At 53.1% G+C, this 13,242-nt stretch overlaps 1 protein-coding gene across 1 annotated transcript in view; it reads left to right on the top strand.

Moving 5' to 3' along the window:
• The first annotated feature begins 8,415 nt into the window (after nt 1-8,415).
• The window catches only part of LOC116951856 (succinyl-CoA:3-ketoacid coenzyme A transferase 1, mitochondrial), a 33,268-nt gene continuing 28,441 nt past the window's right edge, over nt 8,416-13,242 (top strand). Inside the window, exon 1 of the mRNA XM_032970654.2 lies at nt 8,416-8,607. Within this exon, the coding sequence (XP_032826545.1) occupies nt 8,536-8,607 (72 nt within the window). The 5' untranslated portion in view covers nt 8,416-8,535. The remainder of the gene's footprint in view (nt 8,608-13,242) is intronic.

A 13,242-nucleotide genomic window follows, 5' to 3' on the forward strand; every position in this document is an offset into this window, starting at 1 on the left:
CCGTGGCATTGCCCTTGTCGGCTGAAAGGATGACAATGTCATCTCTCTTTTTCAATTGAGCGAGTTCAGAGCGCACATCCCTGCTGATGTTACTAATGGGATTCTTAGCGTTTTTGAGGATGGCAGTGATTTCAGATCTTGCCACGTCTGCTGGGATGTGACCTAAGCCTTTGAGGGCTACGTCAACCTGGGCAATGATATCATCCACTGGGATGTGTTTGGGGGTGACTGCAAAGTTCAGCCCTCAAGCTAGTACCGATTTTAGGCTATCAGAAATTGGGCTGTTACTCTGATTGGTGACAATCTTGTTAACATCTAATTTTTTAATGTGTCGATCTGGCTTCTTTTTTGACAGGATGTTGAATTTAGTAATCAGGTTAAATTTACATTTGGTTGACATTGTCGCAGCAGAAGAAACAGTCATGTTATCTACAAGGTCCCAATCAGATGTGGACATTTTATCTGTTAATGCTAAGTGTGATTGTAAGAGATATTTGTCTAAATGATCAAGTTCAAAACGGAGCAGTCTTATCCCCTCTGAGATTAGCGATAGGCTAGCTTAGAACAAGATCAGTTTAGCGTTAGGAGAAGTGACAGCAGCACCTAGCCTGGCACGAGAGCCGCGATGACGTCACCAGCGCTTATCTTGCCGATGGCTGTTGCTGCTGCCGCTGCTGCTGTGTAACTGGGTTAAGGGTATTGGGTTAAGGGTCTCGCGCTCCTGTTCCTGGACCCGAGGCTGTCCCCGCACTCTGAACGAGGTGAGGGGGTGGGTCAGCTGATCGATGACCCCCTCTTCTGAACAAAGGCGTGCACAAAGATCCCCCAGATAGCCTTTAACAGGCTGTTTGGGGCAAGTGCTGTGAGGGAGTAGCACCTATTCGGGCCCGAGAGGCACACGAGGGGGCGATTGGTGGGGGGGGGGGGGGGGGGGGGGTGACCAGCCACGATACCCAGCCACCTTTGTCTCCCCAGTGCTGATGTTTACATACCGCACCAGGTAATTATTTTTAAGGCTGGGTCAACTTAGGGGAGAGGCCTAGGGCCGGTTCAGATACTGTACTGGAATCGCAACTGAAGTTGGCCGTGGAGAAATAATTCGTGAACTCGGTTTTGTGCCGGATTTCGAGTGCAGCGTGCTAACCACTGCACCACCACTCCCCACATTGTACCCTGCACACATACAACAACACACAAAGACACACGCGTGTGTGCATCTCTTGCCAATATAACGCTCGCTAATGCAGACTTCTAGACATCCGTGGTAGCGAGGTTTTAATTGCCTCGCCGGGCATGCAGGAGGTCGTGGGTTCGATCCTGATCCTGAAGCCTGCTTTATATTTGGAGTTTGGGTGTCTCTCTCTCTCTGTGGTGAGATGTTAACTTCCTCGCCTAGTATACAGGAGGTCGTGGGTTCGATCCCGATCCTGAAGCCTGCTTTATATTTGGAGTTTGGGTGTCTCTCTCTCTCTCTCTGTGGTGAGATGTTAACTTCCTCGCCTAGTCTACAGGAGGTCGTGGTTTCGATCCCGATCCTGAAGCCTGCTTTATATTTGGAGTTTGCGTGTCTCTCTCTCTGTGGTGAGATGTTAACTTCCTCGCCTAGTCTACATGAGGTCGTGGGTTCGATCCCGATCCTGAAGCCTGTTTTATATTTGGAGTTTGCGTGTCTCTCTCTCTGTGGTGAGATGTTAACTTCCTCGCCTAGTCTACAGGAGGTCGTGGGTTCGATAACGACCCTGACTATGCCTGCTGTATATTTGAAGTTTGCGTGTCTCTCTCTCCCCGTGATCGCGTGGATTTCTCTCCGGGTCCTCCGGGTTTTCCCTCTACATTTAGAATCGACACCACCACGCGTTTAGAGTAATTTGGCTACTGCCCTACATTTCTACATGATGATGATGACGATGATGAGCCCACTTCGTTGAGCTGTCATTTGTGATAGCCAGGTCACTCAGTAGGGCCTCACCCGGATAAAAAATAAAATAAAAATTGTTTAGTTTACTCCGAATCACGCGCGAAAGTACAAACTCACGTCACGACGCGGTGCATTTGCCCTCGTCTATCAGTTAACAAAAAAAAACCGGTAAAGCAGCAACTGTCGAGACCCGGAAGAGGGACTCGAACCGGAGGGCTCCGGGTGACCGGTCCATTGGCCCATCCGCAGCTGCTCCTCCGTTGCGTGGCGGCAGCCGCTTTGGTGTCTCAGTTCAACAAACACAAATCCGGAACACGTGCCGCGTTTCTTGTTCTGTCGACATTGCGTATCTGTGCCGAAAACCGGTGTGAAGAAAAGCGGTAATAACCGGTTTTCTTAAAACCCGATGTTAACCGGTTTTCTCTGTTAAACCGGGGATTTTTTTCTCCGTGCGAGTTCCAGGTATTTGAGGACGTTTTAACAATGCCATTTTGTAACCTGGCCTACATCTCCTGTCATCAGTATACAGGTGCAGTGATACAACTCAAATTATGTATGCGCGTTGAACTTCTTTCGCACCGTACGCAGCCAACCGTTGCTAATCGGAGGTGCGGGGAAGGACCACAAGCCAAACACAAAAATCAGTTCTAAAGAAATGGGGTTTCAATCTAGATTTAAAAGTGCATAACTCCAGTCCTTTACTCATACAACTATGGACCATATAATAAACGCATAGATAAATAGAGATATACAGAGATACATTGAGATCCATAGAAAATCATAGAGACCCACATAGATATGTACAGACATATAGAGAACTATAGGGGCACACACAGATACAGAGTTACATAGAGACCCATAGAGATGCGTCGAAGACACAAGCCACAGTGGTGCGACTGTGGTCATGCAACCCACACTACGGCCCAAATAGTAAACCCATATAGAGATACATAAAGATACATTAAAGACAAGTCACAGTAGTGTTATTGTGGCCATGCAACCCAAACTACGGACCGCACAGTAAATCCACTGCGGTCTGCGCTCCTTCCACGGAGCAGGAGGAGGAACAGCAGCCCCACATCAACTCTCTCTCTCTCTCTGCCGAAGCCCTCTCGTCGTGGCCAGCAGCAGCACCTCCACATTTGCATCGAGATCCTGGACAGATCGCTGCTGCCATCACGCGCAAGAATAGACCAGAGTGGTTGATGATTGAGTGGGTTACACGTGCGTTACACGTGCGTCACGCGTACCCCTACATTTACACTTGCGTCACGTGTGGCCTTACATTATGCATAAGCATCACATTCAACACCGCGGTCGACGCGTCTTTTTGCCAAGGTCGTGTGTCATGAAACCCTGCGTTGGGACGCGAACCGAGCGGCCGAACTGTGGAGCCACGGAACGAGCACAATACAGTTTGATTTTACAATATTATTATTAAGAACAAACGTTTTGCTGGCTGACTGGCTGGATGGCTGGAGGGACAGACGGTCAGACCCAAAGGACGTGTAAGCTGCTGTAGTTACTATCAATGTGTGCAAGGTAACCACGGGGGATAGATAACAGGGAGCCTAACTGCCCAGAGTTAGGGTTGTTGTACGTACGTTGAACTTCTTTCGCACCGTGTGTAGCCATCCGTTGCTAATCGGAGGTTGGGGGGGGGGGGACAATGAACTAAACACATAAGGTAGTTTTGAAGATTTCCTGCACCAACGCCCTTGGCTCCAGTGTACAGCTGCGCTGCAATCCGATCGATTACCCAACCGATCATCGCTTCGATTGCTCGGCTAGTAGGTAATTGGATAACGCGGAAACACGTGGGGGCGGGGGGGATAAGTGTCACCTCCGTTCCCACGTGTGCCGCTGGACGGGAGGTGACGTGGTGGGATTGGTGACGTCATCTGCATCGTCGGCCGTGTCTCGCTGGGCTTGGGTCCCCTTCGGGGGTTCTCGCCTTCGGGGGCGGTGGGGGGGGGAGGGTGATGTGGGGGAGGCCATCGTTTTTTAAAAGGGGGGCTCCAAATAATCGTTGACTTCCCCACAAAGTGGCGCGGTTCCACCAGGGTTTCCCAAACTCACACACTGAGATCTCAATATATTCATTTTAATCGGTCGTACGAACGGCGGATAGCGCCAATTGCAGGGTGCGTCGCGTGGGACGCGTTTAACAGTCATCGGGCGCGTGCAGCGCGAGTAAATTTGGTGGGAACGCGGTGGAACCGTAACCAGCTCCACTCCACTTGGATCTCAACTCAGAGGAACTGCTGGTCCGTAGTGGTGTCCAGGGGCGGAGCCAGGATTTTGACTTTGGGGCGGCTGACAATGAGATATACAGTGTTTATGTTTTCCAATGGGCGCCACAAATGTATAAAACATTTTATTGGATTTGAACGCGGTCAGAGCCGCTGATGTGGCTAATAAGTTCGATAAGTTCGAAAGGCTGCCGCTCAAGCAGCCTGCAGGGCAGCACAAGGTGGCAGCCTGCAGGGCAGCACAAGGTGGCAGCCTGCAGGGCAGCACAAGGTGGCAGCCTGCAGGGCAGCACAAGGTGGCAGCCTGCAGGGCAGCACAAGGTGGCAGCCTGCAAGGCAGCACGAGGTGGCAGCCTGCAGGGCAGCACGAGGTGGCAGCCTGTAGGGCAGCACGAGGTGGCAGCCTGCAGCATTTTGCAGCAGCCGGATATCCGGTTATCCCTATTACCGACTTTCCCAAAATTTCAGAGGGGGCTAAGCCCCCCCCCAGCCCCTGGTGGTGTCCATGGAGATGCAGGGTACGGATCGAATTACCTCCGCCGTTTCCAAAATGTTGACCCCTTCCTTGGCCCATCCCTCCTGTCCCAGAGTCTCAACTCCCCGTGCCCCCCACTGCCCCCTGCACCAATGCTCATTGTGCCTTACGCCGCCATCTCCCCCCCCACCACTGCCACCACCCCGTTAGTCCAATGCCCCCCCCCACTCCTCGTCACTCGCCACGTGGGAGCACCGCGTGCGCGATTGCGCAATCGCTGGGACGCCGCTCACGAGACGCGGCGCTCAGCTGACACCGAGGCCACGCGGACCGACTCCGACTGCCCCGCGCCTGTCTCCCCCCACCCATCCCCCCCCCCGTTAGCCCGAGCCGCCACGACCCCGCCCCCCCACCATCACACGACCCCCGATAACCCCACTCCCACCCCCCATGACGACCACGCCACCACCCGTTCTCCGTGTTCCTGTCCCCCGATGACCCCCCCACCGTATCGTTCCGTTCCTCCCCCCCCCACTTCACCCTGTCCCCCCCCCCTGTCCTCTACACCCTCAATGAATGAGAGCCCCACTCAGGGCCAACATGTCCCCGTGTCCCCTTTTCCTCTCTCAGTGAATCAATGACTGATGATGCCGATTAGGGCCCCATGTATCCCAGGGTCCCCTTGCCCTGTGAATGAATGAGGGCCTATTCAGGTCCCATGATGCCCCCTGTCCTGTGAATGAATGAGGGCCCATTCAGGGCATATTTATCGCGATGTTTCACGTTTTTTCTCATCCCCCCCCCCCCCCTGAATGAACGAGGACCCATGTGTCTCATTAATCAATTTTCATGAATTGATTAATGACGACTCATTTAGGCACCTGGTGTCACATGCTCTCTTCACCCTGAACGATTGAGGGTCCCAGTCAGCGCCCACGTGTCTCTGTGTCCCCTGTCCTGTGGGTTAATGAATCAGGGCCCACTTAGGGTCTTATGTGGTTCCGTGTCCCCTTATCCTATGCGTTAATTATGGTCTACTTGATTCACACATGTCCCCTGTTCTATGAATTAATTAATCAGGACCCACTCAGAGCCTACGTGTCCCCTGTCCTATACACGAATTAACGAAGGCCCATTCAGGGCCCACGTATCCCCCGCGTCCCCTCTAGGTCTCGGAGTGAGTCGCATGCCTGAGATTGTACAGAAAGATCACTTGAAGCGCTTCAGGCCGCTTGGACCGAGTGTGAACTGTGCTGTGCAGGGAACACGGTGTGTGTGCGTGCGTCTGTCTTTGGGAGCGGTGGCGCAGTGGTTAGCGCGTCGCGCTACTAACCGACTACCCGAGTTCGATTCCCGCTCACTATCAGAATCAGAATATTTTAATTCGAGGAACCCGATGAGCTATAAAGCTCTTTTTCACAGATGTCCAGAAGGTCAGTGGCTATTATCTGAACCTAGCGCGATGTGTAAATATCGCCACTCGGGAGACAGAGTGGTGTTGGCCACCCACCTCCTCCGACCTTCATAGGTGCTACTCGCTAACAGTATTTGTCGTCACTACAACACACTCACCCATCTCACCCATTCACGCACCCACTCATCAGCTCGCTCAGTCACCCACTCACTATCTCACCCACCCACTCCACCACACTGCAGGTCACAGCACCTCTCCGTCTGCCCTCTATCCGTTGCACTGCTCCACCACCGTCTCTTGTTAATCAGAATCGGAAGTTTATTTCCCGACCAAAGCCAAGAAGCTCCTTTCCAAGCTCTCATAACAATCTTGCTCGCTTTTTATGGAACGCGTTAAACTCTCACATGTCACGGCTGTGGTGGTGCAGTTTGTTGCTGGTCGCCTGGCCTTTTGGCCCATCGACCAATTTAATTTTGCATTCGGCTGATGGAAAAATCAAAGTGCCAGGGGGAGGGGCCTCGGTAGACAAAGGGGGAGGGGGGTTCAGTGGGGGAGGGGGGGGGTTCAGTGGGGGATGAGGGGGGGAGGCTCACCTGGGCCAGGCGTGACCGGTAGCGCCAGGTGGGACCTGCCGGCTGGCTGAGTGGCGTGCAGGAGACGTGGACTGACGCGTGCCTCGCTGGTGGCGTCGGGAGGTGGGAGGGGCTGGCAGCGCGGTGGGAGGGGCTGGCAGCGCGGTGGGAGGGGCTGGCAGCGCGGTGGGAGGGGCTGGCAGCGCGGTGGGAGGGGCTGATTCCCACGTGAGACCGCCATAGAGCGGTGGTCCTTATAAGGGTTCGTTCATAAATGACGTCACGCGACGTCATTTATGAACGACCCCCCCCCCTCGTCACACGGCGTCACAAAAAGTCAGACCCCCCCCCCTCAAATATGACGTCACAAAGTTCTGCCCCCCCCCAATAAAAAATAAAACATGCTTCAAATCGCTTTAAACTATTGTCATTGTAGTGCGTATTTAATGTGCCGCTGCACTTTGATGTTGTAGGAGAAAACATTAAAAAGTCGATTTAAGTAGAACGTGTTGTCTATATTTATTTAAAGTTGCGCATTTTTATGCGACGTCACATTTCTCAACCCCCCCCCCTCGTCACACATCGTCACAAATGTCTGACCCCCTAGGTGCGTGACGTCATTTATGGACGGCCCCTAACCATTACTGCAGCCTTGCGTCCCTTTTGGTTCTCAATTTAAAAAAAAAATGTAATGTTAATAAATACACAGGTTTAATTAAACAAAGTAAGTTGTAACTTACGTGTTCGTGTTTAATTTTGTGCTTTCGATTATTTACCTTCTAAACAAAATTTGGTCAATGTCTCGCACCTCCAGAGAGGGCATCTCGCACCGCCATGAGGTGGCGTGCACCCCGGGTTAAGAAGAAGAACGACTGCCATAGACGGTGAGATGTGTCAACATGCACACATTCCACGCGCTATGAAGAAGAGACGCTGCCCCCCAATGCGTAAAATGCCTCTGTGTGTGTGCTTTAGGATGACTGCTAGAAACGTCGCCTATTATATAGTTTCACTCTTAAGGCCACACGCACAGCCCGTGGTCTTCTTCTTCTTCTCACACAGCTTAAATGTCGTGATCTAAGCGTGGCTTCTTCCACTCCAGCGCTGTCCTCCAGACAGGCTCGTCCCTTCACCTGATGAAGGCCGCTTGTGTTGTGGCCGAAACGTCGTGATTATTGTTGTTTTATTATTTACCTACGTGACTTTACCGAACAGAACCAAAGAGGATTGACGAACGTGTTGAGTTGTTAATCGTGCTTGTGTACCACTGCCATCGCAGGAGCAGCACCAACCACGTGATTTGTGTAATTTGTTTAATTACCAGATGGGCGGGGCTAGGTTTTGAGTTGTGGGCGGGGCGAAGCCAAACTGCGACTGGGTTAAATGGGGGGGGGGCAGATTACCCAGTGGGCGTGGCCATTCTCCTGCGGGGCAGGGGGCGGGGCGATAGCTCGTGAAGGGCGTAGCTAAACTGAGCGTGAGGGTAGGAGGGGGGCGGGGCGAGACTCCGTGTTGATGGGGGCGGGGCGAGGGCTTACGAGAGGGCGGGGCGAGGGCTTACAAAAGGGCGGAGCGAGGGCTAGCGGGGGGCGGGGCGAGAGCTCCCTAGGGGGCGGGGCGAGAACTTGCGGGGGACTTGGGCGAGAGCTCGCGAGGGGGCGGGGCGATAGGGCGCGACAGCTTACGAGGGGCGGGGCTAGGCTGCTCGAAGGGTGGGGCGAGAACTCGCGGGGGCGGGGCTAGACTGTGTGTGGGGGGGTAGGGGGCGGGGCTAGACGGGAGTGGGCGGTGACCCCCGTGGTCGCGCGCGCCTTATAGACGTGGTTTTGCGCGCGCTCTTACCGCCACTCGCCCCTCATCATCATCAGCAGCTAAACAATAATCATCATCAGCAGCAAGCGAAGATGTTCTCCGTCCGCCACGTCCTGTCGGGGGCGACTCGCCTCAGCAGTACGGGCCGAGTGCCATGGACTCGGGTGAGTGGCCAACCCCACCGCGCACGCGCGCGCCCTGCTCTACCCACTGCTGGATGAAGGCCCCTTTACCGTACGGCTCCCACCGCCGCGTCGCGTGGTTTTTGCATGGAGCCACCAAGGGAGCCCCATTGTGTTGAGAGTGAAGGGGAGGGGAGGAGGCTTCTTCCCTTCGTTACCTCTTGAGCGTTTGGCAGTTCGCCAGCGTTTGGCTGAAGCAAAGGGCCTGGGGGTGCTGCAGATGAGGCGCTGAACGCAGGCACCGGTCCAGAGGGGGTTTTGTTTGCCGTGAATCGATGCCGTTTAAATGAATGCACGCTCTGGGAGCCCGCGTGGCTGATGGGATGTGTATAAAAAAACAACGTGAAGTTGAGGCGAATGTCGCTGTTGTGTATTCGTTATCGTTTAGTAGAACTGCGGTCGGTTGTTGCCGTGATGGTGAAGTATGACCCCCGCAGGTTGTTGGGGAGGCCTCTCATCCAGCAGTGGATTTACAAATGGGCCGCACATGTACAGTGCACGCGCAATGCAGATCCCGTGCACAGTGCTGATAGCCAGTAGCACCTCGCAACGTTAAGCACGGCACACGAGGGGGTGGGTGGCCAGCACCACGAACGACCCAATTTGAGGCCGAGTAGACCCAGGGGAGGCCCAGCACCGGTTCAGAAAACGGTCACCGGTGTTGGTCGTGAGCGGGAGTCGAACTCGGGTCGCCGGGTTTGTAGCGCAGTGCCCCAAACCGCCCCCCGTACACAGCAATGTTGTAATGCGAAGACAAAGCTCACCCGTATGGCCTCAACGTACCTTTTGGGGCAAGCTGCTCTTCGCTAACAACTAATGAATACTGTACCGACACCAATAATCGCCTTTCGCTACGAAGTGACGGTGACGTCACCACGCCGCCTGTGCCAGGCCAGGTGCACTTTGAGGCTGCCACGTGAAGTGTCGGAAGGCGCCGCTGCTGATGGGGAGGTCACGGTGACAGACCCTGCAGGTGCCATGGGTTGACTGAGATGACCGGTAGATGCACCACCAGCTGTACCCCCCTACTGTGCCAGGCTAGGTGCAGGAGACCTCGGGACAGACCCAGCAGGTGCCATGGGTTGGCTGACTGAGATGACCGGAAGATGCATCACCAGCTTACCCCCCCTACTGTGCCAGGCTAGGTGCAGGAGATCTCGGGACAGACCCAGCAGGTGCAATGGGTTGGCTGACTGAGATGACCGGAAGATGCATCACCAGCTGTACCCCCCTACTGTGCCAGGCTAGGTGCAGGAGATCTCGGGACAGACCCAGCAGGTGCCATGGGTTGGCTGACTGAGATGACCGGTAGATGCATCACAAGCTGTATACCCCCCCCCCCCTACTGTGCCAACTTGCTGTATTTATCCGCCCGGCGCTCGGCTCGTTGTTGTGAATACTGTGCACGCACGTCAGCACACCCACGTGTTCACAACACGCGTTGCATAGACACGTGTACTCTCCACTGTGCGTATAGAAACGCACGCGCGCGCCCCTTAACACGCGTCGCGAAACGTAAACAACCTTTCATTGTGAAGACGCAAACCTGCCACTCCTGTGCAGAATGGCCTTTTCCCCGGCATAGTGCCGTGGGCAACTGCAGGTGCTAACCACCGCCAGCGTTGCTGCTATTTCCACAGCCTGTTGCTGCTGCTGATGAGCACGACAATGTTGATGATGATGACGAAGTTGTTGGTTCTGCCTGTGCCCAGGACTGCTGATCACACCACATATGCCCTTCACTGACACTCGCAACGCGCCACGCACTCTCCCCTCGCTCTCTCCCCTCGCTCTTCCCCCGTCGCTCTCCCCCCGTCGCTCTCCCCTCTCCCCTCCCTTCTCCCTGCCCACTGTCCGCGCTGCTTTATTCCCTCGATCTCGCTCAGCTCTCCCAGGTCGCAACGCCTCTGGCTTTTATGGGGTGGAGAACGCAGGGTCAGGAGGGGACGGGTGCTGTGTGTGTAAAGGGTGTGTGTGTCTCATGCCTGTGTGTGCGTCTCAGGGTTTTGCGTGTGTCTCAGGGCTGTGTGTGTGTCTCAGGCCTTTGCGTGTGTCTCAGGTCTTTGCGTGTGTCTCAGAGCTTTGCGTGTGTCTCAGGGCGGTGTGTGTCTCAGGCCTGTGTGTGCGTCTCAGGGCTTTGCATGTGTCTCAGGGCTGTGTGTGTGTCTCAGGGTTGTGTGTGTGTCTCAGGGCTGTGTGTGTGTCTCAGGGCTGTGTGTGTGTCTCAGGGCTGTGTGTGTGTCTCAGGGCTATGTATGTGTCTCAGGTCTTTGTGTGTCTCATGGCTGTCTGTGTCTCAGGCCTTTGTGTGTGTCTCAGGGCAGTGTGTGTCTCAGGCCTTTGTGTGTGTCTCAGGCCTTTGTGTGTGTCTCAGGGCAGTGTGTGTCTCAGGGCAGTGTGTGTGTCTCAGGGCTGTGTGTGTGTCTCAGGGCTGTCTGTATGCAAGGGCAGTGTGTGTCTCAGGGCTTTGTGTCTCTCTTGGCTTTCTGTGTATTAGGGCTGTGTGTAAGGGCAGTGTGTGTCAGGGCTGTGTCTGTGTGTGTCAGGACATACAGTGAGGGAAAAAGTATTTGATCCCCTGCTGATTTTGTACGTTTGCCCACTGACAAAGAAATGATCAGTCTATGATTTTAATGGTAGGTTTGTTTGAACAGTGAGAGACAGAATAACAACAAATATCCAGAAAAACGCATGTCAAAAATGTTATGAATTGATTTGCATTATAATGAGGGAAATAAGTATTTGACCCCTCTGCAAAACATGACTTAGTACTTGGTGGCAAAACCCTTGTTGGCAATCACAGAGGTCAGACGTTTCTTGTAGTTGGCCACCAGGTTTGCACACATCTCAGGAGGGATTTTGTCCCACTCCTCTTTGCAGATCTTCTCCAAGTCATTAATGTTTCGAGGCTGACGTTTGGCAACTCGAACCTTCAGCTCCCTCCACAGATTTTCTATGGGATTAAGGTCTGGAGACTGGCTAGGCCACTCCAGGACCTTAATGTGCTTCTTCTTGAGCCACTCCTATGTTGCCTTGGCCGTGTGTTTTGGGTCATTGTCATGCTGGAATACCCATCCACGACCCATTTTCAATTCCCTGGCTGAGGGAAGAAGGTTCTCACCCAAGATTTGACGGTACATGGCCCCGTCCATCGTTCCTTTGATGCGGTGAAGTTGCCCTGTCCCCTTAGCAGAAAAACACCCCCAAAGCATAATGTTTCCACCTCCATGTTTGACGGTGGGGATGGTGTTCTTGGGGTCATAGGCAGCATTCCTCCTCCTACAAACCCGGCGAGTTGAGTTGATGCCAAAGAGCTCCATTTTGGTCTCATCTGACCACAACACTTTCACCCAGTTGTCCTCTGAATCATTCAGATGTTAATTGGCAAACTTCAGACGGGCATGTATATGTGCTCTCTTGAGCAGGGGGACCTTGCGGGCGCTGCAGGATTTCAGTCCTTCACGGCGTAGTGTGTTACCAATTGTTTTCTTGGTGACTTTGGTCCCAGCTGCCTTAAGATCATTGACAAGATCCTCCCGTGTAGTTCTGGGCTGATTCCTCACCGTTCTCATGATCATTGCAACTCCACGAGGTGAGATCTTGCATGGAACCCCAGGCCAAAGGAGATTGACAGTTCTTTTGTGTTTCTTCCATTTGCGAATAATCGCACCAACTGTTGTCACCTTCTCACCAAGCTGCTTGGCAATGGCTTGTAGCCCATTCCAGCCTTGTGTAGGTCTACAATCTTGTCCCTGACATCCTTGGAGAGCTCTTTGGTCTTGGCTATGGTGGAGAGTTTGGAATCTGATTGATTGATTGCTTCTGTGGACAGGTGTCTTTTATACAGGTAACAAGCTGAGATTAGGAGCACTCCCTTTAAGAGTGTGCTCCTAATCTCAGCTCGTTACCTGTATAAAAGACACCTGGGAGCCAGAAATCTTTCTAATTGAGAGGGGGTCAAATACTTATTTCCCTCATTAAAATGCAAATCAATTTATACCATTTTTGACATGTGTTTTTCTGGATTTTGTTGTTATTCTGTCTCTCACTGTTCAAATAAACTTACCATTAAAATTATAGAATGATAATTTCTTTGTCAGTGGGCAAACATACAAAATCAGCAGGGGATCAAATACTTTTTTCCCTCACTGTAGTGTGTTGTGTGCTTCAGCTATGGAATTAGGGCTATCTCTGTGTTAGGGATGTGTGTGTGTTAGAAATGTTGTGTATCATGACTATATGTAGTGTCAGGGTTGTGTTGGCGTCACAGCTGCGTGTGTGTGTGTGGTAGGATTGTATCTGTATACAGAGCGCGCGTGTGTGTGTGTATCATGGCTGTATCAGGACAGTGTGTGCGCCTCAGCTATGGGTATTCGGACAATCTTCGTGTGAGGGCCGTACATGTGTGTGACCGGACGTGCGTGTCAGGGTTGTGTGAGTGTGATGGCTGCGTGTGTGTGCGTGTGTGTCATTCGTGTGGAGAGCGGTTGTGTAGTAGTTAGTGCGCTGCACTACAAACCAGGCGCCCCAAGTTCTATTCCTGCTCATGGCCAACACCAGTGACGATTAACAGAACCGGTCCTGGGCCTCCCCTAGGTCGACTGAGCCTCAAATGAG

This window comes from Petromyzon marinus, chromosome 44 (genome assembly GCF_048934315.1).
Source record: "Petromyzon marinus isolate PM22_M1 ecotype Great Lakes invasive population chromosome 44, UKy_Petmar_22M1.pri1.0, whole genome shotgun sequence".
In the NCBI taxonomy this organism is placed as follows: Eukaryota; Metazoa; Chordata; class Hyperoartia; order Petromyzontiformes; family Petromyzontidae; genus Petromyzon; species Petromyzon marinus.